This window comes from Bombina bombina, chromosome 1 (assembly GCF_027579735.1).
Source record: "Bombina bombina isolate aBomBom1 chromosome 1, aBomBom1.pri, whole genome shotgun sequence".
Lineage (NCBI taxonomy): Eukaryota > Metazoa > Chordata > Amphibia > Anura > Bombinatoridae > Bombina > Bombina bombina.
The window spans coordinates 48,640,048-48,665,154 of record NC_069499.1 but is presented as its reverse complement, the minus strand read 5'-3'; the positions used below and the strand labels follow the sequence as shown (position 1 = coordinate 48,665,154).

At 39.9% G+C, this 25,107-nt stretch overlaps 1 protein-coding gene across 1 annotated transcript in view; it reads right to left on the bottom strand.

Moving 5' to 3' along the window:
- ATG14 (autophagy related 14) overlaps positions 1-25,107 on the bottom strand; it is a 151,292-nt gene that overhangs the window by 107,503 nt on the left and 18,682 nt on the right. The window contains 2 exon segments of the mRNA XM_053697335.1: positions 13,910-14,139; positions 14,423-14,660. Coding sequence (XP_053553310.1) covers positions 13,910-14,139; positions 14,423-14,660 — 468 coding nt within the window.

The following is a 25,107-nucleotide window of genomic DNA, read 5'->3' as shown; positions in this document are numbered from 1 at the left end:
AGCTGGGTATAGGAGAAGACTGAGGATACTATATTATATTATACTTATATCCCCCTTTTTTTTTTTTTTTTTTTTTTTTTTTCTCTTTTTCTCTTTCCCCCCATCTTGTTTTGCTGTTTACATACCATATAATAAAAGGTTGTTCTTGCAGGGAGGAATTAATTGTTTTGGTGTTGTTAAGAAGGATAGGGGATTTGAAGGACTGAGACTTTACTTAGTTTTTGTGAGTAAGCCCTTGGTTAAAGGGCTGTATATAACATAGAAGGAAATTTTTTATTTTTTTTTTCCTTTTCTTTTTTTGTTTTGTTTTTTCTCTCTTTCTTCGAAGGTAAAATGTATTTCTATAACTTCTAAATATGTGAATTTGAGATGTAAATACACCCCAATGTCCTTCCCCTTTGCTTTTTTTTTCTGTACCCCTCATGGATTTCCTTTCTCAATAAAAATATTATAAAAAAAAAAAAAAAAAAATAAAATAAAATATATGGACAAAAGGCATGGGCTAAAATTCAATATACAGATCTGTGTCTCACATAGATATATCTGGTGCCAAATGTAGTCAATTCCACTTCCTGCTGCAATATTTGGCGTTCGTTTAGCAAATTCCTAAATTTCACCCATGCCTAACGTACATAAACTAAATAGTAAATGTAAGCGGTGGCCAACAATGAGAAGACCTTACAAAGAATGTGCAGCAGGCATGGCACCTTACACTTGAGTGATAAAGAATGCGCAGCCAGCACTGCACCTTACGTTGATGTGATGACGAATGGAAAGCCGACATGACACCTTCTGTTCGTGTGATAACGAATGCACAGCCAGCATGCCACGTTCTGTTCATGTGGTACAGAATACGCACTTCATCAGAATAAGAGAATAGTTATGCTACACAACAGGAAGTTGCACTCTAGGCGTTAGCAGCTTAAAAGGGATAGTCTACTCAAAATTAAACTTTCATGATTCAGATAGAGCATGCAATTTTAAGCAACTTTCCAATTTACTCCTTTTATCAATTTATTTTTTTCGTACTCGTGGTATCTTTATTTGAAAAAGCAATAATGCAAGCTTACAAGTCGGCCCATTTTTGGTTCAGCACCTGGATAGCGCTTGTAGATTGGTGGCTACCCAGGTGCTGAACAAAAAATGAGCCGGCTCCTAAGCTTGCATTATTGCTTTTTCAAATAAAGATACCAAGAAAAAAATAATTAATAGGAGTAAATTATTAGAAAGTTGTTTAAAATTGCTGCTCTATCTGAATCATGAAAGTTTAATTTTGACTAGACTCCCTCTTTAAAAGGAAAGTGAAAACGAAATTAGAGAGTTGAATTTTAATCAACACTAAATTCCTACATGGAATATGCAAGCACATATAAAATGTCTAAAAACAAAATTTATGCTTACCTGATAAATTTATTTCTCTTGTGGTGTATCCAGTCCACGGGTTCATCCATTACTTGTGAGATATTCTCCTTCCCAACAGGAAGCTGAAAGAGGACACCCACAGCAGAGCTGTCTATATAGCTCCTCCCCTAACCCCCACCTCCAGTCATTCGACCGAAGACAAGCAAGAAAAAAGGAGAAACTATAGGGTGCAGTGGTGACTGTAGTTAAAAATAAAAAACATCTGCCTAAAAATGACAGGGCGGGCCGTGGACTGGATACACCACAAGAGAAATAAATTTATCAGGTAAGCATACATTTTGTTTTCTCTTGTAAAGGTGTATCCAGTCCACGGGTTCATCCATTACTTGTGGGATACCAATACCAAAGCTTTAGGACACGGATGAAGTGAGGGACAAGGCACGCCCTTAAACGGAAGGCACCACTGCCTGTAAGACCTTTCTCCCAAAAATAGCCTCTGAAGAAGCAAAACTATCGAATTTGTAGAATTTAGAAAAAGTATGAAGCGTAGACTAAGTCGCCGCCTTACAAATCTGTTCAACAGAGGCCTCATTTTTAAAAGCCCATGTGGAAGCTACCGCTCTAGTGGAATGAGCTGTAATTCTTTCAGGAGGCTGCTGGCCAGCAGTCTCATAAGCTAAGCGTATTATACTTCTTAGCCAAAAAGATAGAGAAGTTGTCGAAGCCTTTTGGCCTCTCCTCTGTCCAGAGTAGACAACAAACAAATCAGATGTTTGACAAAAATCCTTCGTAGCTTGTAAATAAAACTTTAAAGCACGAACCACATCAAGATTGTGTAAAAGACGTTCCTTCTTTGAGGAAGGATTAGGACATAATGAAGGAACAACAATCTCCTGATTGATGTTCTTATTAGATACTACCTTAGGAAGAAACCCAGGTTTGGTACGCAAAACTACCTTATCTGCATGGAAAACCAGATAAGGGGAATCACACTGTAAAGCAGATAACTCCGAAACTCTTCGAGCCGAGGAGATAGCTACTAGAAACAGAACTTTCCAAGATAAAAGTTTAATATCTATAGAATGCAGAGGTTCAAACGGAACCCCTTGAAGAACCTTAAGAACTAAATATAAACTCCATGGCTGAGCAACAGGTTTAAACACAGGCTTAATTCTAACTAAAGCCTTACAAAACGTCTGAACGTCTAGAACCTCAGCCAGACGTTTGTGTAAAAGAATAGACAGAGCAGAGATCTGTCCCTTTAAGGAACTAGCAGACAATCCTTTCTCCAATTCCTCCTGGAGAAAGGATAATATTCTAGGAATCCTGACTTTACTCCATGAGTAACCCTTGGATTCACACCAATGAAGATATTTACACCATATCTTATTATAGATTTTCCTGGTGACAGGCTTTCGAGTCTGAATTAAGGTATAAATGACCGACTCGGAAAAACCACGCAGTCAGCCGCAGAGAAATTAGATTTGGATGTTTGAAAGGACCTTGAAGTAGAAGGTCCTGTCTCAGCGGCAGAGTCCATGGTGGAAAGGATGACATGTCCACCAGATCTGCATACCAAGTCCTGCGTGGCCACGCAGGAGCTATCAAAATCATCGAAGCTCTCTCCTGCTTGATCTTGGCAATCAGACGAGGGAGCAGAGGAAACGGTGGAAACACATAAGCCAGGCTGAAGGACCAGGGCGCTGCTAGAGCATCTATCAGCGCTGCCTTGAGTTCCCTGGACCTGGACCCGTAACAAGGAAGCTTGGCGTTCTGACGAGACGACATGAGATCCAGTTCTGGTTTGCCCCATAGTTGAATCAACTGGGCAATAACCTCCGGATGGAGTTCCCACTCCCTCGGATGAAAAGTCTGCCGACTTAGAAAATCCGCCTCCCAGTTCTCTACTCCTGGGATATGGATAGCTGAGAGATGGCAAGAGTGAACCTCTGCCCATAGAATTATCTTTGAAACCTCCAACATCGCCAGGGGGCTCTTTGTACCCCCCTGATGGTTGATATAGGCTACAGCCGTGATGTTGTCCGACTGAAATCTGATGAACCTGACCGCAGCTAGCTGAGGCCAAGCCTAAAGAGCATTGAATATTGCTCTTAGTTCCAGAATGTTTATCGGAAGGAGGGCTTCCTCCTGAGTCCACGAACCCTGAGCCTTCAGGGAGTTCCAGACTGCGCCCCAGCCCAGAAGGCTGGCATCTGTCGTCATAGTCCATTCTGGCCTGCGGAAGCTCATTCCCCTGGACAGATGGACCCGAGATAGCCACCAGAGAAGAGAATCTCTGGTCTCTTGATCCAGATTTAGCAGAGGGGACAAATCTGTGTAATCCCCATTCCACTGATTGAGCATGCAAAGTTGCAGTGGACTGAGATGTAGGCGGGCAAACGGAACTATGTCCATTGCCGCTTCCATTAAGCCGATTACTTCCATACACTGAGCCACTGATGGCTGAGAAATGGAATAAAGAGCACGGCAGGAAGTTAGAAGCTTTGACAACCTGACCTCTGTCAGAAAAATCTTCATTTCTACTGAATCTATCAGAGTTCCTAGGAAAGAAATTCTTGTGAGAGGGGAGAGAGAACTCTTTTCTTCATTCAACTTCCACCCGTGAGACCTCAGAAAGGCCAGAACATTGTCCGTATGGGACCAGGCGATTTGAAAAAGTCGACGCCTGTATCAGAATGTCGTCTAGGTAAGGGGCCACCGCTATGCCCCGTGGCCTTAGAACCGCCAGTAGGGACCCTAGAACCTTCGTAAAGATTCTTGGTGCCGTGGCTAACACGAAGGGAAGAGCCACAAACTGGTAATGCCCGTCTAGGAAGGCAAACCTGAGAAACCGATGATGATCTCTGTGTATCGGAATGTGGAGATAAGCATCCTTTAAATCCACGGTAGTCATATATTGACCCTCCTGGATCATAGGTAGGATGGTTCGAATAGTCTCCATCTTGAAGGATGGGACCCTGAGAAATTTGTTTAGGATCTTGAGATCCAAGATAGGTCTGAAAGTTCCCTCTTTTTGGGAACTATAAACAGATTTGAATAGAATCCTTGCCCCTGTTCCTCCCTTGGAACTGGGTGGATCACTCCCATGACCAGAAGGTCTTGAAAACAAGGTAAGAATGCCTCTCTCTTTATCTGGTTTGCAGATAATAGTGAGAGATGAAATCTCCCTTTTGGAGATGAGGCTTTGAAATCCAGAAGATATCCCTGGGAAACAATCTCCAGAGCCCAGGGATCCTGGATGTCTCTTGCCCAAGCCTGGGCGAAGAGAGAAAGTCTGCCCCCAACTAGATCCGGTCCCTGATCGGGGGCTACTCCTTCATGCTGTCTTAGAGGCAGCAGCAGGCTTTTTGGCCTGCTTTCCCTTGCTCCAAGCCTGGTTAGGTCTCCAGACTGGCTTGGACTGGGCAGAATTTCCTTCTTGTTTTGTAGTAGAGGAAGTTGAAGCTGCACCACTCTTGAAGTTCCGAAAGGAACGAAAATTAGTCTGTTTGGTCCTTAATTTGTTGGACCTATCCTGGGGAAGGGCGTGGCCTTTCCCTCCAGTTATATCATAAATGATCTCCTTCAGTCCAGGCCCGAATAGGGTCTGCCCCTTGAAGGGAATGTTGAGAAGCTTAGACTTTGAAGTAACGTCAGCTGACCAGGATTTAAGCCATAGCGCCCTACGTGCCTGAATGGCAAAACCTGAATTCTTAGCCGTTAGCTTAGTTAAATGAAACACGGCGTCAGAAATAAATGAATTGGCTAACCTAAGAGCTTTAAGCCTGTCTAGGATATCATCCAACGGGGTCTCCACCTGAAGAGCCTCTTCAAGAGACTCGAACCAGAAAGCCGCTGCAGCAGTGACTGGGGCAATGCATGCAAGAGGCTGGAGAATAAAACCTTGTTGTATAAAGATTTTTTTTTTTTTTAAGGAAACCCTCTAATTTTTTTATCCATTGGATCTAGGAAAGCACTACTGTCCTCGACGGGGATAGTTGTACGCTTAGCTAGGGTAGATACTGCTCCCTCCACCTTAGGGACCGTCTGCCATAAGTCCAGTGTAGCGGCATCTAAGGGAAACATCTTTTTAAAAGCAGGAGGGGGAGAGAACGGTACACCTGGTCTATCCCATTCCTTCGTAAAAAATCCTGAAAACCTCTTAGGGATTGGAAAAACAGTGTAAATAGGCACTGCAAAGTATTTGTCCATTTTACACAATTTCTCTGGGACTACAATGGTGTCACAGTCGTCCAGAGTTGCTAAAACCACCTTGAGCAACAAGCGGAGGTGTTCAAGCTTAAATTTAAATGCTGTCATTTCAGAGTCAGACTGGAGTAACGCCTTCCCTGAATCAGAAATGTCACCCACAGATAGAAGCTCTCCTGCTTCGGCTTCTGTACATCATGAGGGTATATCAGACATAGCTACTAAAGCGTCAGAAAGCTCTGTATTTGTTCTAGCCCCAAAGCTGTCTCGCTTTCCTTGTAACCATGGCAGTTTGGACAATACCTCTGTGAGGGTACGATTCATAACTGCCGCCATGTCTTGTAAGGTAAACGCATTGGACGCGCCAGATGTACTTGGCGTCACTTGCGCGGGAGAGATAGGTTCTGACACGTGGGGAGAGCTAGATGGCATAACCTTCCTTTTGTCAGTCTGAGAAACCTCTGGTGATAAATCCTTAAAACCCATAATATGGTCTTTATAACTTATAGAAAGAATGTGTGCCAAATGCACTGACCTAAAAGGTGGTTCCACAATGGCTTCTAAACATAATGAACAAGGAGTTTCCTCTATGTCAGACATGTTTAACAGACTAGTAATGAGACCAGCAAGCTTGGAAAACACTTTAATAAATGTGAAAAAGCAATTAAATAAAAAAACGGTACTGTGCCTTTAAGAGAAAAAAACTACCTCATAAACTGCAAAACAGTGATAAAAAGTAGTCAACTCTACGAAATTTTTACAGTGTGTATAAAGGGACTAAAGCAGCATTGCACCCACTTGCAAAAGGATGATTAACCCCTTAGGCTCCAAAACGGATTAGAAAAACTGAAAAACCGTTAAAAAACAGCTCTGCTGTGGCCCTACCTGCCCTTAAACACGATTTTTTTGCAGGAAAAACACCCTCTATAGTGGTCCTAGATGCCAGAGGACTCCTTCAGGGAAGCTGGATGTCTCAGACTGAAAACGAAAATAGGCCCCTCCCACCATGTACTGAAAGTCAGGGGGCCTTTTTTAGGAGTGATCTAACAAGCCATATGGAAAATTAGGCCCCAAAATAAAGATTTTTCACCCTCAGAGAAAAAAAAGTTTTTACTTCTAAAACATGCAAACATTTTTACAATAAGAGTATTAACATGTATATTACCCTTTTTTGCAAGCATGATCCCAGTTGCTGTTAAATCACTGTATCAGGCTTACCTCAAATATACCAGGCACTGTCAGTTTTTTCTAGACCTTATCTCTCTAGAAAAAAATATACTGAACATACCTCAAAGCAGGCAATCTGCAGACCATCCCCCCAACTGAAGTTTTCTTTCCATACTCTTCAGTTATGTGTGAGAACAGCATTGGACCTTAGTTACAAACCGCTAAGATCATCAAACCTCCAGGCAGAATTCTTCTTCCAATTTCTGCCTGAGAGTAAAAACAGTACAACGCCGGTAACGTTTAAAAATAAACTTTTGATTGAAGGTAAAAAACTACACTAATTCACCACATCTCTCTTGATACTTCCTTTCTTGTCGAGAGCTGCAAGAGAATGAATGGGGGTGGCAGTTAGGGGAGGAGATATATAGACAGCTCTGCTGTGGGTGTCCTCTTGCAGCTTCCTGTTGGGAAGGAGAATATCCCACAAGTAATGGATGAACCCGTGGACTGGATACACCTTTACAAGAGAAAACATTTATTACAAATAAAAAAGGTCATAAAAGAGATATTTAACTTATAGCTAATAGCGATGGAGGGACGTCTACCTCTTTTGGTAAAAAAAAAAAAAAGTATGCTTACCTGATCAATTTTTCTTTCTTTCTTGACACGGTGAGTCCACGGATCATCAACAATTACTGTTGGGAATATCATTCCTGGCCAGCAGGAGGCAAAGAGCACCACAGCAAAGCAGATAAGTATCACTACCCTACCCACAACTCCCAGTCATTCGACCAAGGGAAAGGAGCGAAAGGAAATAAACACAAGGTGCAGAGGTGCCTGAGGTTTAAATAACAAGGAACAACAGGGCGGGCCGTAGACTCAACGTGTCAAGAAAGAAATACATTTATCAGGTAAGCATAAATTTTTGTTTTCTTTCTAAAGACACGATGAGTCCACGGATCATCAACAATTACTGTTGGGAACCAATACACAAGCTAGAGGATACAGATAAGGGAGGGACAAGACAGGTAACCTAAACAGAAGGCACTACAGCTTGAAGAACCTTTCTCCCAAAAGAAGCCTCAGCAGAGGCAAAAGTATCAAATTTATAGAATTTGGAAAAAGTATGCAAAGATGACCGGAGTTGCAGCCTTGCAAATCTGTTGCACAGAAACTTCATTTTTGAAAGCACAGGAAGAAGAAACAGCCCTAGTGGAATGAGCTGTGATTCTCTCAGGAGACTGCTGTCCAGCAGTCTATAAGGACAAACGAATAATACTCTTCAGCCAAAAGGAAAGAGAAGTAGCCGTAGCTTTCTGAGCCTTGCGTTTCCCAGCGAAACAAATAAAGCAGAAGACAGACAAAAGTCCTTAGTCGTTTGTAGATAAAATTTCAGCGCACGCACATCATCTAGGTTGTGCAACAAACACTCCTTATTTGAAGAAGTGTTAGGACACCAAGAAGGAACAATGATTTCCCGATTAATATTCCTGACCGAAACAACTTTAGGCAGGAAACCAAACTTAGTACACAGAACCACCTTATCAGAATGAAAGGTAAGATAAGGGAAATCACACTGTAGCGCGGAGAGTTCCGAAACTCTGAGCAGAAGAAATAGTAACAAGGAAGAAAACTTTCCAAGATAACATCTGGATATCTAAGGAATGCATAGGCTCAAACGGAGCCTGCTTTAAAACCTTAAGAACAAGGTTAAGACTGCAGGGGGGAGTAGCAGGTTTAAAACAGGCCTGACAAAAAGATTGTACGTCTGGCACATCCGCCAGACGCTTATACAACAAAATAGATAACACAAAAATCTGACCTTTCAGAGTACTAGCTGACAAACCCTTCTCCAGACCCTCCTGGAGAAAGGACAAAATCCTAGGAATCCTGACTCTTCTCCAAGAGTAGCCTTTGGATTCACACCAATACAAATATTTAGCCATATCTTATGGTAAAACTTTATCGTCACAGGTTTACGAGCCTGGATCAAGGTCTCAATGACCGACTCTGCTTGGAGATTAAACGCTTAATTTTATCTAAGCATGGGTTTTCAGTCAGCTTCAGAGAAACAAGATTTGGATGAAGGAAGGGACCCTGAAGTAGAATGTCTCTCCACAGAGGAAGTCTCCAAGGTGGAAAGGATGACATTTCCACTAGGTCTCCATACCAGATCCTCCGAGGCCACACCGGTGCTATGAGAATCACTGACGCCCTCTCGTGCTTGATACAAGCGATGACTCTTGGAAGGAGAGCGAACGGAGGAAACAGGTATGCCAGAGCATCTATCAAGGCAGCTTGTGGAAACTGCCTTGATGGAGTCCCCACTCCCCGGGATGAAAAGTCAGACAGACAGACAGCAGTTGTGGGTCTCCGCCCACTTAATAATTCGGGCCACCTCTGTCATGGCCAAGGAACTCAGAGTTCCCCCCCTAGTGGTTGATGTACGCCACCAATGTTATGTTGTGTCTGACTGGAACCTGATAAACCGGGCTAAAGCTGAGGCCAGGCCAGCAGAGTACTGAAGATCGCTCTCAGATGTTTATGGGGAGAACCGACTCCTCCCGAGTCCATAGACCCTGAGCCTTCAATGAGCGCCAGACTTCTCCCCAAACCAGAAGGCTGGCATCCGTGGTCACAATCACCCAGGAGGGTCTGCAGAAGCAAGTTCCCTGGGAGAGGTGTTCCTGAGACAATCACCATGGAAGAGTCTGACGACGCCCGATCCAGATCTATTCGCTGATACAGATCCGCATAGTACCTGTTCCATTGCCTGAGCACTCGTAACTGCAGAGGTCTGAGATGGAACCGAGCGAACAGAATGATGTCCATGGAAGCCACCATCAGACCAATTACATTCATACATTGAGCCACTGATGGCAGAGGAGAGGACTGAAGGACAAGGCAAGAGTCGAAGATCTTTGTTTTTCTGACCTCTGTCAAAAATATCTTCATTAATAGGGAGTCTATTGTGGTCCCCAAGAACACTACCCTTGTAGCTGGAATCAGAACTTTTTACCAGATTAACCTTCCATCCATGGGAGCGAAGAAAAGGCAACAAGATCTCCGTATGAGAGTTTGCTTGTTGAAAAGATGGCGCCTGAACCAGAATGTCGTCCAGATACGGTGCCACTGCAATTCCCCCGAGACCGGAGCACTGCCAATAGAGTCCCCAGAACCTTTGAGAAAATTTGGGGGGCTGTGGCAAGGCCGAATGGAAGGGATTGTCCAAGAAGGCGAATTTCAGAAACTTGTGGATGATCCTTGTGAATGGGAACATGAAGGTACGCATCCTTTAGGTCTATGGTGGTCATGAACTGACCCTCTTGGACCAAGGGAAGAATGGAACATATAGTCTCCACCTTGAAGGACGTTACTCTGAGGAACTTGTTTAGACACTTCAGGTCTAAAATTGGTCTGAAAGTTCCCTCTTTTTTGGGAACCATGAACAGATTTGAGTAAAATCCCAGACCCTGTTCCTGCAGAGGAACAGGAACTATGACTCCCAGGGCAGAAAGGTCCTTGACACAATTTAACACCTCTCTATCTGGTCTACATATAATCTTGAGAGAAGGAACCTGCCTCTGGGAGGGAAAGTCTTGAATTCTATTTTGTACCCCTGAGATACAATGTCCACCGCCCAGGGGTCCGGAACATCTCATATCCAGGCTTGAACAAATTGAGAAAGTCTGCCCCCTACTGAATCCACTCCCGGATCGGGGGCCGACCCTTCATGCTGACTTGGAGTCAGCTGCAGGCTTCTTAAACCGCTTCCCCTTGTTCCAAGACTGACTAGGCTTCCAGGAAGACTTGGATTGTTTTTGCTTGGAGGTGGGACGGGAGGGTTTACCTCTAAAGTTATGAAAGGAACGAAAATTACTCTGACGTCCTTTCTGCTTATTCTTTTTATATTGAGGGAGAAAAGATCCCTTACCTCCTGTGATATCTGGCATTATTTCTGTCAAGCCAGGACCAAACAAGGTCTTACCCTTGTAGGGGATCGCCAAGAGCTTGGACTTAGATGAAACATCCGCAGACCAGGACTTTAACCATAAAGCTCTGTGAGCTAGAACCGCAAATCCAGACATTTTTGCTCCCAGCTTAATGACTTGCAAGGAAGCATCCAAAATAAAGGAATTGGCCAACTTAAGGGCCTTAATCCTGTCCTGGATCTCCTCAAGAGGAGTATCTGTCTGGATAGAATCAAACAAGGCATCAAACCAAAAGGCTGCCGCGCCGATAACAGTGGCAATACACATCACAGGCTGCCATTGGAGACCCTGGTGAACATACATTTTCTTTAGCAATGCCCCCAACTTCTTATCCATTGGATCCTTAAAGGAACAACTTTCCTCTATGGGAATAGTAGTCCTCTTAGCAAAAGTGGAGATTGCCCCTTCCACCTTAGGAACAGTCTGCCACAACTACTTAATGGAGTCTGCTATTGGTAACTTTTTCTTGAAAATTGGAGATGGGGAAAAGGGAATTCCAGGTCTCTCCCACTCCTGTGCAATATCTGTAGCACGGTCTCGTACAGGGAATAACTCCACCGCGGAGGGAACATCAAAGTACTTGTTCAGCTTACTAGACTTCTTAGGATTGACTACGACAGTCGCATCGGAGTCGTCCAAAGTAGCCAAAACCTCCTTAAGTAACAGGTGAAGGTGTTCTAGCTAAAATCTGAAGGATACTACTTCAGCATCAGAAGAAGGAATTAAACTGTCTTAATCTGAGATTTCACCCTCAGACACTACCGAAGTGTCTTCTTCCTCCAACTTTTGAGAAGTAGCACCTTGGCTAGCCACAACTTGATCAGAAACCTCACTGATTCTTTAAGTTTCCTTTTACGTTTTCCCTGAAGTATAGAAAAAGCGAACAATGCCTCAGATACCGCAGAGGATAGCTAGGTAGCAATGTCTTGCAAAGAAAATCCTACCGGATTGTGAGAGGAAACGCAGGGCACTGCATGTGTAGACAGAAAAGATTGGGACGCTTGAGGAGAAAGCTGCAGCATATCTGGTACAGGAGACACCTGAACGGCATCCGCCTTAGCTAATGGTGGCTCATAAATCAAAAACTCTCTCTGTAACTCAAAGTTCTCTCAATGCATGAGGATCAAAAAGGTACCGAGGTTCCACCTGGGAATCGCAACAGAGTTTGCATGCAACAATTTGCAATGCCTCTTGATCCATCCTTGCAATAAAAATGCCAAAACAGTAAAAAAGAAAATGTTCTTTATTTTACATTAAATAAAACTACTGCGCCTTTAAATTATGTGTAATCCAGAAGGAAACGGCAACAAAGTTACTGTAATAAGCCCCAAGCAACCCTCTACACCTCAGCAGATTTACTGAGGTGCCTACCTATCCTGCTGCCTAAGATCGATTCCACTCAGCAAACGATCTGACTCTCCGGACCCGAGTATCCAACAGCTAAGCAAAATATGTCTATAAACGGAGCAGCCGACGACTACATCACTACCTCGCAAGCTCCGACAGTGAAACTGAAAGTGCGCCATCGGAACTAATAGCCCTCTAACAAGGACCCTCCCCTTTTGTTTGGAGTGGTCCCGGCGTTCAAAAAAATAGTAATAGGAGACAATGTATGGCCGTACTGAAAGAATTAAAACGGCCCTCAAAATATCACTTAAGTCCTGCCCGGATCTCAACCAGAGCGAAAGACACAACTGAGCCACCCAGAAAATCACAAAAAAATTCCCCATCTCTGTAAACAGTGCCTGTAAACTGCCTAACTGATTAACCCTCAATAGGGTCAATGACAAACGTCCCCTTGTTAAATTAAGCAGCATCTAGCTTCTGAAGTGCCAAATTCTTCTTTTCTAAGAAAAAATATACATGGCACTTAACTGAAAGACAGTCTGTCCGGCAAGCAGGACAGCTCACCTGGTTTGAGATGGTGCAGTTCCTCACATGGACCTGTGGAAAAAGAAAGAACTGAGTAAGCTTACTCAGGCTGACTAGGGCAGCAAAAAGTTTTGAGAAAGCCCAGTGAGGATTGTACCTCACAAGTTCCCAAATGCTTGAAAGCTACCACTGTCCTACTGAAGAGACTGACGTGGACTAAAGCTAGACCCCAGAAAAGATCAGAGCAAACCTACTCTGCTTTAAAATAATAAAAACTTGATTGAAAAAAAACTTCCTATCAGACACCTAAAACTTCAACTCCTAATTGCACCGCAGGCAAAGAGAATGACTGGGGGTTGTGGGTAGGGAAGTGATACTTATCAGCTTTGCTGTGGTGCTCTTTGCCTCCTCCTGCTGGCCAGGAGTGATATTCCCAACAGTAATTGTTGATGATCCGTGGACTCACGGTGTCATTAGAAAGTGCACATAATGCAAACTTTAAAATGCAAACAGTTTATGCAGATAATCAAATATCAGTCTGTGTGCTAGTCCTGTGCTGTCCCAAATGTAAACAGGGACTTACTCATTGGTCGTCAGTTTATTATGCTCTCTCTTTTACCCAGCCTGGTGTGGTGTCCCCGTCGCTCCACTCACCTACTGTCCCGGAGTCAGGTTATCTAAATGTTACAGATTCAATGATTGACAGATTCTTATGTCACTCCCTAGTAGTTTCCCTACCGCTTGTATACGTGCCACTTTGCTTTCAGCACAAATAAAGCTCAACCGGGGGACTAGTAGAGGCGTATAATAGATGACTCCAATCTGTTCAGTATCAATTTGGTCCCATAGAAAAAGGTTACTCGTCTCTCTGCTTAAATTCTGGGACTTAACAGGGAACTCAATAGTTTACTTTATACTGTCAACAGCTCTCCACGTATCTATAAATGTTATTCTACTCTTTCATAAAGTACCTATTGCAGATACTGGGCACACCAACACATTTCACCAGAGCTGGCTTTTTCCGTTTTCACTTTCCCTTAAGTTGTGCAACTTCCCTTAAGAGTGCAACTTCCTGTTGTGTTTTATACTAGCTATTTTGGCACTGCTCTAAGGCCAGTATTTTAGCACTTTTGGCTAGTGTCCTAGTGCATCACTGCTTTGTTAGTTTTACACAGTCAAAATAAGACATTATATAAAATCTTAAATTGGCTAGTGTCCTAGTGCATCACTGCTTTGTTAGTTTTACACAGTCAAAATAAGACATTATATAAAATCTTAAGCTTAATCGTAATCAAAAGATTCCTTACCAGGGCCTTGCGAGGTTTTTTTTTCTTCCACCCAGTTGTAGTAGGCAGAATAATCCCCATTATTGGGTAGAGTAATCCATGGTCCTACGATACTAATGCTGGTGTCTCCATTATGGTCATCACATACCCATCTTCCTGACAGGTAAGTGGTTCTTCTGGCTTCGGCTAGTTTGCTCACAGTGCTAGAGGTCATTGCATTGTCGTTTTCAAATGAGACATCTGCAGGATCCCTATGTGACAGATTTAATAAATTCTAGCACTCATTGAAAAAACAGACTCCGTTATAAGCTATTCTGAGCAAAACCAATCATCAAACACATTTTAACTATGTTGTATCTTACATTAAAAAAAACCTAAAATCACAACTGGCAAATTACACCAGAAAGTGAAAATATCATTTAAGGTAACGTTTTCAATAACTGTCAGAAAATTAGTCACATGTGACATCAGATATGCTTGTGATTGAACAAGACACATAAAAAAAACCACGTATACATTCAAGTTCAGAGTTACCTTGTTAGATTTTTCACTTCTGCGATAGGAAAGATAATGGACGTTAGCTCCAGAATGTGAGATCTGCGCAGACCGGCCAGTTGTTCGTGATGACTTTTCAAGTCACGGTCCCTCTTTTCCACCACATCACCCAGTCTGCGATTCCGTCTCTGGATTTTTTCTTTTTTCTCTTGATGCCACTGAGCCCTGCGGTAAAGCTTCTGGTTGTCTTCTTTAAATTTAAGTAGCATCTCAGAGCCTGTGAAACAAAGACCACCACATTCTGCGAATGTTACATTGCATTAGTAATTCTGCATTTCTTCTTTTAAGCTCAGCTTACGTTAGGGTGGGTTAGTGTGTTACAGTATATATGATAGTTATATATTCTGATAGGGGCTCAACCAATAAGAGTGTACTGCAATCAGGCGCCTATATTTTTTTATCTTTGTAGTTTGTAACAGCAGGAAGCTGAAAGCGCTGTCTATTACACCATATACAGCAGTCTATTACACCATGTACAGAGTTCCTTTTTACACGTGACAAACCAGTGGCAAGTTTAAGTTATAATCAGTTCTGGGTTTCACGGGCAGAGCACAAGCGCACTTTATGTTACGTCCCCCCCTACAAGTCACACAATATGAAGGAACCCATACTTACTAAGCTCTTGCTAAAACAGGTGCAAATTCCCAAATTCAAACTTTTTAAAATGCTACCTTTCGGATTACAGTACTGTACTAACCCTCTGATGGTACTATGTATACAAATGTATTAAATTATATAAAACTACCTTTAGGTTACATGTATAAGCTGTATATTGACATGAAAATATTGCATAAAATAACATAAGATATTGTTGTTTACACTTGGTTCCATGCATTCTCCCAACTGTCCCATTTTAAAGATGCAAATATTACAAAATCCAAACTATTGCGAAACCAAAACCTTTTCCAGTCCGAAACAGTTTGGATAAAGGGTTTTATGCCTGTACACAGGGCCAGATAGGCACCAAAATCTAAAGCGCCTCTAGCTCACCCATGTGCTGGTAACCTTAACTAAGATGGCCGCCGGCAGTAAAATAACAGCACTGCGCTTGTGCATATGCATGTGTGGGGGGGGGGAGCCGAATGCCTCACAGAACTTTAAAGATGCCTGCCGTGCATGCACTGTGCTGTTATATCACTGCCAGGGGCCATCTTAGTTCAGGTCGCTGGCTGACCGGTATTTATAATAGGCAGAGACAGGGGCTGCTGCTAACTCTGGTGATGAATATATGGCTATAAAGGATGGCACTTAGCGCAGAAATGAGTTCCAAAGCTGGTCTGATTTTTATTTTTAAAATTTACAATGGTCTTCCTGGCTTTTTAAAATCTATTTCAAATGAAACTGTTTTATCAAGTTTAAAGTAAGCTCTCTATGAAATACATATATATTTTTTTCATGTAAGTGGCAAGAGTCCATGAGCTAGTGACGTATGGGATATACATTCCTACCTGGAGGGAGCAAAGTTTCCCAAACCTCAAAATGCCTATAAATACACCTCCCACTTCACTTTGTCAGAGTATATGAATATCATGATGAATATTACATGTATATATATATATATATATATATATATATATATATATATATATATATATTTTATACACTGTATATGTTAGATGAGACCTCAGGATTAATTGAACATGAGTTTGTTGAACACAGCTCTTAATCCACCGTGGTCCCAACCCCCTACCATATGGGTTAGCTGGGTGAATACACGTTTATCAGGATTGAGAATCAGCATAGCTTTTGAAGAACCACCTCCTGTGGTGTAAAACATACAAACATTTTTTTTTCCTACTCATTTGACTATATATGCAGAGTTTTATAACTCCAGAACATTTGGTGAGAGAAAAGAATGTGTTCAAGGACCCCTCTGGAATTTGTCACCTAAGTTTTGTGATTTCAAAGTAAGATGTGTTGCAAATACACAGCTAGGGGGAAGGTGACACAGATAGAGTTGGATGCATTTTGCAAGGGGAACAATGCCAGTTTTCCATGTATGTTTGGAATGATTCATGATATATATATATATGTTTTGAAAACATAAAAGATCTTACTTAGCCTCTATGTTTTTAAGAATATAAATAGATATTTGTGGACCTAAAAGTAAATGATTAATAATACTTGGACCATAGACATATGAATGCTTAAACCATTTCTGATAATTGTTTCCATTTCTATTGCAGGCATCAATTCATATATGCAGAAATTGTCGGAGACATAGAACATATTATATCACATGAAAACATATATAACAGGATATATAAATGCATTTTAAGCTAATAATTAGCAGTTATTAAATTGCCTTAATATAATAAAATGCTAATAATATAACATATTTGATATCAAAATGACCAGAGAGGTGATATAGATTTGCCTCATCTATGATTGATATTCTGAGGGGTTCATGAAAGAAATTATGGCAGTTATTACATAGTTTAAAGAAATATTTCACTGTCTAAAAATGTTTAGAAATGTTAAGGAGGAATTTGTTTTTGCTGCCTGCTGCCACCGAAGGGCCGATACCGGTATAGCAGTTGTAATTTAACTGCTTAAAGGATGCGTTTCCATGGTGACCAAGGGCCAATCCAAATAGACATCCCACCTAACCAATGGGATGGTCAGATCTCGTAGGGCCACTCCCATGGTTTCATCAATGAATGAAAAAGTTATTTAAGTGAACGCATGAAGGAGAAAGGGACAGATTTTGCTGACTTGAATGATACATTGCTGGGCGTCCAAAATACACTCATTCTAAACAAGCTGATCTACCTTCTTCTCAGTGATTGCAAAAATTTACTTATATATTTTCTGAGATGAAACAAGGAATCCTTGGTAACTGAACTATCTATTTTGGTAACTTATATATATATATAAAAAGAAAGAGGGTTGCAATTAATATTTTAACACAGATATATGCATAATAGCTGTAGTTTATATTCAGTCTGTATATAGTTAAATACATATCCTTGATGCTAAATTGTTTTATCTATACAACTGTAGAGTTATAACTCAGAATTGGGTCTTTACATAAATAATATATACAATTTCTGATGTTTTTAATAAAAGTGTATATTGTTCTATACAAACATTTTTTTTTCCTACTCATTTGACTATATATGCAGAGTTTTATAACTCCAGAACATTTGGTGAGAGAAAAGAATGTGTTCAAGGACCCCTCTGGAATTTGTCACCTAAGTTTTGTGATTTCAAAGTAAGATGTGTTGCAAATACACAGCTAGGGGGAAGGTGACACAGATAGAGTTGGATGCATTTTGCAAGGGGAACAATGCCAGTTTTCCATGTATGTTTGGAATGATTCATGATATATATATATATGTTTTGAAAACATAAAAGATCTTACTTAGCCTCTATGTTTTTAAGAATATAAATAGATATTTGTGGACCTAAAAGTAAATGATTAATAATACTTGGACCATAGACATATGAATGCTTAAACCATTTCTGATAATTGTTTCCATTTCTATTGCAGGCATCAATTCATATATGCAGAAATTGTCGGAGACATAGAACATATTATATCACATGAAAACATATATAACAGGATATATAAATGCATTTTAAGCTAATAATTAGCAGTTATTAAATTGCCTTAATATAATAAAATGCTAATAATATAACATATTTGATATCAAAATGACCAGAGAGGTGATATAGATTTGCCTCATCTATGATTGATATTCTGAGGGGTTCATGAAAGAAATTATGGCAGTTATTACATAGTTTAAAGAAATATTTCACTGTCTAAAAATGTTTAGAAATGTTAAGGAGGAATTTGTTTTTGCTGCCTGCTGCCACCGAAGGGCCGATACCGGTATAGCAGTTGTAATTTAACTGCTTAAAGGATGCGTTTCCATGGTGACCAAGGGCCAATCCAAATAGACATCCCACCTAACCAATGGGATGGTCAGATCTCGTAGGGCCACTCCCATGGTTTCATCAATGAATGAAAAAGTTATTTAAGTGAACGCATGAAGGAGAAAGGGACAGATTTTGCTGACTTGAATGATACATTGCTGGGCGTCCAAAATACACTCATTCTAAACAAGCTGATCTACCTTCTTCTCAGTGATTGCAAAAATTTACTGATATATTTTCTGAGATGAAACAAGGAATCCTTGGTAACTGAACTATCTATTTTGGTAACTTATATATATATATAAAAAGAAAGAGGGTTGCAATTAATATTTTAACACAGATATATGCATAATAGCTGTAGTTTATATTCAGTCTGTATATAGTTAAATACATATCCTTGATGCTAAATTGTTTTATCTATACAACTGTAGAGTTATAACTCAGAATTGGGTCTTTACATAAATAATATATACAATTTCTGATGTTTTTAATAAAAGTGTATATTGTTCTATTGTTTAAATTAGCACTGTAAATCATATTGCTGAATGTTTGTAACTGCTATTTTAGGTCTCATTGTAATATTTTAAATGCAGCTCTGAATGAAAGATTGGTTTTAAAGTAAATTGGCATGAGCTTTGCATAGCATATTTTAAATAGTTCTTGTTTTAACGCATATAATATTGATTCATATTCTAATCATTACAAATATTTACGTATCAACATGTTCATAGTTATTTACTAATAATAAAGAATTCAGATATTTAGATTAATTTTATTGTCTTAGCAAATGTATGTTTGATTGCAGGTTTAGTCTAAAGGAAGATTGTTAAATATATTCCCTGCCATATACTTACACATTGTTTAGAGAATACTGCTAAGATTTTCATAAATATACTGACAACTTATACTTCAGTTTTACAAACTTTGCCTTTTTTGGAGGATGGTGAAGCAAGTCGTGCTTGATTTCTTCTGTGAAAGGTGCTTCTAAGCATTTTGAAGCCCAGTTCATCTCAAAGTACAGTGTTTCTCTGAAGGGTGTGAAGGGAGTATTGCCTGATGATGCCATGTTTTCACCTATGGAAAATCTATTCTAAGGCTCTCTGTAAATTCCGTTGTGGGGATTCATCTGCCACCTCCATTTACAGATTGACATACTCCTCCTACCATTACCTCTGCCGATATGTTTCAGCACTGGTTTGGTTGTCTACTATATGTGGATGGGTGTCTTCAGGTAAGTATATATATTATTTTAAGACACTCTCAGCTATGTTTGGCACTTTATATTTTTAAAGGTTTAAATATATATTGTATATATTTGCCATGAGTCAGGTCTATGTTTATTTCCCTTTGTAGTTAACAGTTACAGCATGGAAAATTATGTTTGGGAGAAATTTAGTATATTTTTTCTGAGGTTTCAGCTAGTTGTAACTTTTGTCTTGTTTCTTTCAATTTTTCGCGGGCAAATTAGGTTTGCGATGGCGCAAAATATTTCTATTTATTGCGTCATTCTTGGCGCGAGTCATGTCATCTCGTGTCTTTGTTGACGCTAATTTTTTTTCGCGAAGTTGCGCCTGTTATGATGCAAATTGTGTCATTTCCTGTTAACCTTGGCACCAAAAATTTTTTTTAGATTAAGTCTCTCCCTTTTTTCCTCTCTGCTTTCATTTGTTACAGAGGGCTATGATGTTTGCTTTTGCATATAAGTATTTTTTATAAGCATTTTTTCACATTCCTGAAACTGCTATTTTGAGAACATTTTGATATTTTGTTTAAATATTTTGTTACATTTTTTTTAAGATGTCTCAAACTGATCCTGCCTCTGATGTTACTGTAGGAACCAAGTTACCTGAAAACAGATCTACCAAAGCTTAGTGTGTATGTTGTAAATTAGCTGAACTTCCTTCTTCAGCTCAAGTATGTGGCCCTTATGAGAAATTGTTTCATGTAGATAATGTTCCTATAAGTACAAATACATCTACTGTTAAACCTTCACAGTGTAATGTGCATGATATTCCTGTAGATATTAAAGATTATATTGCTGCAGCCATAGAGAAGGCTATGACTGCTATTCCACCTTGAAATAAATGTAAAAGGTCTCTTATTACTTCTCATACATCTGATGAAGTTTTTATTGATCAACAGAATACTGAAGCATTGTCTGCTGATAATTTTCTATGGCTCAGATGATCCTACTTCAGACTCTGAAATTGATAAATCATCTTTTCTTTTTAAAGGAAGTATTGTTTACTTTGGGTATTGAGGAATCTAGTCCTCTTGATAACAAGAATAGCAAACTTTTTAATTCTGCTATCTCTAATATGATTACTAAGGAATGGTCTAAACCTAGTACTTCTTTTAATCCTTCTTCTAGGTTTAAAAAAATTGTATCCTTTACCTGTGTCCAATTTAGAGCTTTGGGAGAAAGTCCCTAAAGTTGATGGTGCTATTTCTACTCTTGCCAAGCATACTACTTTTCCTATGGAAGATAGTACTTATTTTAAAGATCCCTTAGATAGGAAGATTGAATCTTATCTTAGGAAGGCATATTTACATATAGGCTATATTCTTAGACCTGCTATTTCTATAGCTGATGTTGCTGCTGCTTCAACTTTTTGATTGGACAATTTAGCAGAGCAGCTATTGGATCCTGATTTGTCTAACATTGTTGTTTTACTTCAACATGCTAATCATTTAATTTGTGATGCTATATTTGATATTATATAGATTGATATTAAATCTATGTCTTTAGCTATTCTATCTAGAAGAGCTTTATGGCTTAAATCATGGAATGCAGATATGGTTCTCAATTGGACTCTTGTATCGCCACTATCACTGGGGGTAAGAATCTAAGGGTAAATTTAAAGCTCCCAATCGTTTTCATTCCCTTCGTCAGACTAAAGAACAGAAAATCACTCCTTCCCCTAAGGCCTCTGGTTCCAATTGGAGACCTTCCACAAATTGGAATAAATCCAAGCCTTATAAGAAACCAAATACAGCTCCTAAGACTGCATGAAGGTGCGGCCCTCAAACCAGTTTAGCTGGTGGGGGGCAGATTGAAATTATTTCAAGACATTTGGGAAGATTCTGTCCAAAGTCAGTGGATTCAGGATATTGTTTCTCAGGGATATTGAATAGGTTTCAGAATTCAACCTCCGATGGGAAGATTCTTTCTTTCCCATGTTCCAACAAACCCTGTGAAGCCTCAGGCTTTTCTGAAGTGTGTTTCAGACCTAGAGCTTTCAGGGGTGATTGTTCCAGTTCCTCTACAGGAACAGGGTTTTGGGTTTTTATTCAAATCTGTTCATTGTTCTGAAGAAGGAAGATTTATTCAGACCAATTCTGGATCTGACGACTTTAAATCATTTTGTAAGAATCTCAACTTTCAAGATGGTGACTATAAGGACTATTCTGCCTTTTGTACAACAAGGTAATTTCATGTCCACAATTGACTTACAGGACGCTTATCTTCACATTCCGATAAATCCAGACCACTATCGGTTTCTGAGATTCTCTTTTTTAGACAAACATTAACAAATGTGTCGCTCTTCCTTTTGGCCTAGCGACAACAACGAGAATCTTTTCAAAGGTTCTTGGTGCCCTTCTATCTGTAATAAGAGAGCAGGGTATTGCAGTGTTTCCTTATTTGGACAATATCTTGGTACTAGCTCAATCTTTTCATTTAGCACAATCTCACACGAAACAACTTGTGTCGTTTCTTAAAAAAACATGGTTGGAGGATCAATTTACAAAAGAGTTTTTTGATCAGACAAAGATCACCTGTTTAGATTTCCAGATAGATTCAGTGTCCATGACTCGTTCTTTGACAGAAAAGAGACGAATTAAGTTAGTGTTAGCTTGTCTAAATCTTCAGTCTCTATCATTCCCTTCAGTGGCTATGTGCATGGAAGTTTTAGGTCTCATGATTGCAGCATCGGACAAAATCCCTTTTGCTCGTTTTCATATGAGACCTCTTCAGTTTTGCATGTTGCACCAATGGTGCAGGGATTATACTCAGATATCACAACTGATATACTTAAATCCCAACACTCAACTCTCTCTGACTTGGTGGTTAGACCATCACCGTATTGTTCAAAGGGCCTTATTTGTTCGTTCTACCTGGACTGTGATCACAACAGATGCAAGTCTTACAGGTTGGGGAGCTGTCTGGGGGTTTCTGACAGCACAAGGTGGTTGGGAACCTCAGGAGGCTAGGTTACCAATCAATATTTTAGAACTCCATGCTATTTTCAGAGCTCTTCATGCTTGCTTGGCCTCTATTGAAGAGAGAACTTTTTATTCAATTCCAGACAGACAATATCACTATGGTGGCATTTGTCAATGATCAAGGGGGGGGGGCTAGCAGTCCTTCAGCAATGAAAGAAGCATCTCTGATACTTTCTTGGGTGGAATCCAACTCTTGCCAAATTTCTGTGATTCATATCCCAGGAGTAGACAATTGGGAAGCAGATTATCTCAGTCGACAGACTGTTTTAAATTGGTACAGATGTGGGGTCCCCCAGAAATAGATCTGATGGCTCGCGTCTGAACAAGAAGCTTCCAAGATAACTTTCCAGGTTCAAGGATCTTCAGGCAGAGATGGTAGATGCTCTAGCAGTGCCTTGGTCTTACAAAACTCCTTACATTTTTCCGCCTCTGGTTCTTCCAAAGGTGATCTCCAAGATCATAATGGAACAATCTTATGTGTTTGATAGCTCCAGCTTGGTCTCTCAGGTTTTGGTATGCAGACCTTGTCAGGATGTCCAGTTGCCAACCATGGCCACTTCCTTTAAAGGCCAGACCTTCTGTCTCAAGGGCTGTTTTCCCATCAGTATCTGAAATCTCTAAATTTGAAACTGAATGGAATGGCATGGAAATTGAACGCTTAGTGCTTAGTCAGAGGGTTTTCGGTGATTAGAACTATGATACAGGCTCCTAAGTCTGTTTCCAGGAAAATTTATTATCGGGTTTGGAAAAACCTATATTTCATGGTGTTCCCCTCATAACTATTCTTGGCATTCTTTCCGAATTCCTCGGGTTTTACAGTTTCTTCAGGATGGTTTGGATAGAGGTTTGTCTGCAAACACTTTTAAAGGACAAACGTCTGCTCTGTTTTAGTGAATATCAGGAAGTTTAGCAATCTTACTATGAAATGTTTTGTTCAGGCTTTGATTCAAATTAAATCTATTTCTTCTCCTTAGAGACTCAATTTGGTTTTGATAAATTAACAGGCTCCTCCTTTTGAGCCTATCCATTCTTTGGATATTAAACTACTTTCTTGGAAAGTGTTATTTCTTTTGGCTCTCTTCTGCTAGAAGAGTTTCCAAATTATCTACTCTCTCTTGCTTGTCTCCTTATCTGATTTTCCATCAAGATAAAGCTATTTTGCGGACTTCATTTACATTTTTGCTTAAAGTTGTGAATTCTATCATCATCAATAGGGAAATTGTTGTTCCTTCTTTATGTCCTAATCCTAAGAATGCTCTTGAAAGGTCTTAACATTCTTTGGATGTGGTAAGGGCTTTGAAATATTATGAGACTACTAAAGATTTCAGAAAGACTACTACTAGTCTATTTGTTATTTTTCTGGCTCCAGGAAAGGTCAGAAAGCCTCTGCCATTTCTTTGGCATCTTGGTTGAAACTTTTGATTCACAAAGCTTATTTGGAGGCAGGGCCGCCTCCGCCTCCGCCTCAGAGAATTACATCTCATTCTACTATATCAGTTGCCACTTCTTGGGCTTTTAAGAATGAAGCTTCAGTTGATCAAATTTGCAAAAGCAGCAACTTGGTCTTCTTTGCATACTTTTACAAAATTTTACCATTTTGAAGTGTTTGCTTCTTCGGAATCAGCCTTTGGTAGAAAGGTTCTTCAAGCAGTTGTCTCAGTTTGATTCTAATGCCTTTTTTGATTTTAGTTTTTCTGACATTTTTAAGAAAAATGTAATTATTTTTTGGATTTAATTTCTCAGCAGGTTTTAGCTGTCTTTATTTTATCCCTCCCTCTCTAGTGACTCGTGGACTCCTTGGGTATTATAGCCCATACATCACTAGCTCATGGATTCTTGCCACTTAGATGAAAGAAAACATAATTTATGTAAGAACTTGCCTGATAAATTCATTTCTTTCATAGTGGCAAGAGTCTATGAGAACCACCCTTTTTTGTAGTTATGATTTTTTTGTATAAAAGCACATTATTTTTTCCAGTTCCTCTTTTTTGTATGCTTTTTATCCTTTTTTACACCTAACTTCATGGCTATATGTTAAACTGAAGTATGAGTGAGGTGGGAGGTGTATTTATAGGCATTTTGAGGATGGGGAAACTTTGCCCCCTCCAGGTAGGAATGTATATCCCATACGTCACTAGCTCATGGACTCTTGCCACTTACATGAAATAAATGAATTTATCAGGTAGGCAAGTTCTTACAATATATATATATATATATATATATATAAATAAATAAAGACTGCACTCACTGGGCTTGTATAAAAAAAAAGTTTTTATTTAACACAGGTTAAAATAGGGAATAGAGCATGACGGTTCGATGCTCTACTGGCATCTTTATCAAATGTCCCCAAATAGTTAGAATAGCAACATCACCAGCGTGTGATGTCCCAAAGGAGGTCTGGTTAAAAGTGAAAATGTTCTGACTTTTATAGTCACTCCTCTATGAGCAATCAGTAAACCACATACGTGTGTAATTAAACTTGCCACTCCACGTCCGATTCAATGTGTTCCATCCGTTGTCAGGTTGATGCTTCATTCTGATTGGATCCTTCCTCACATGTG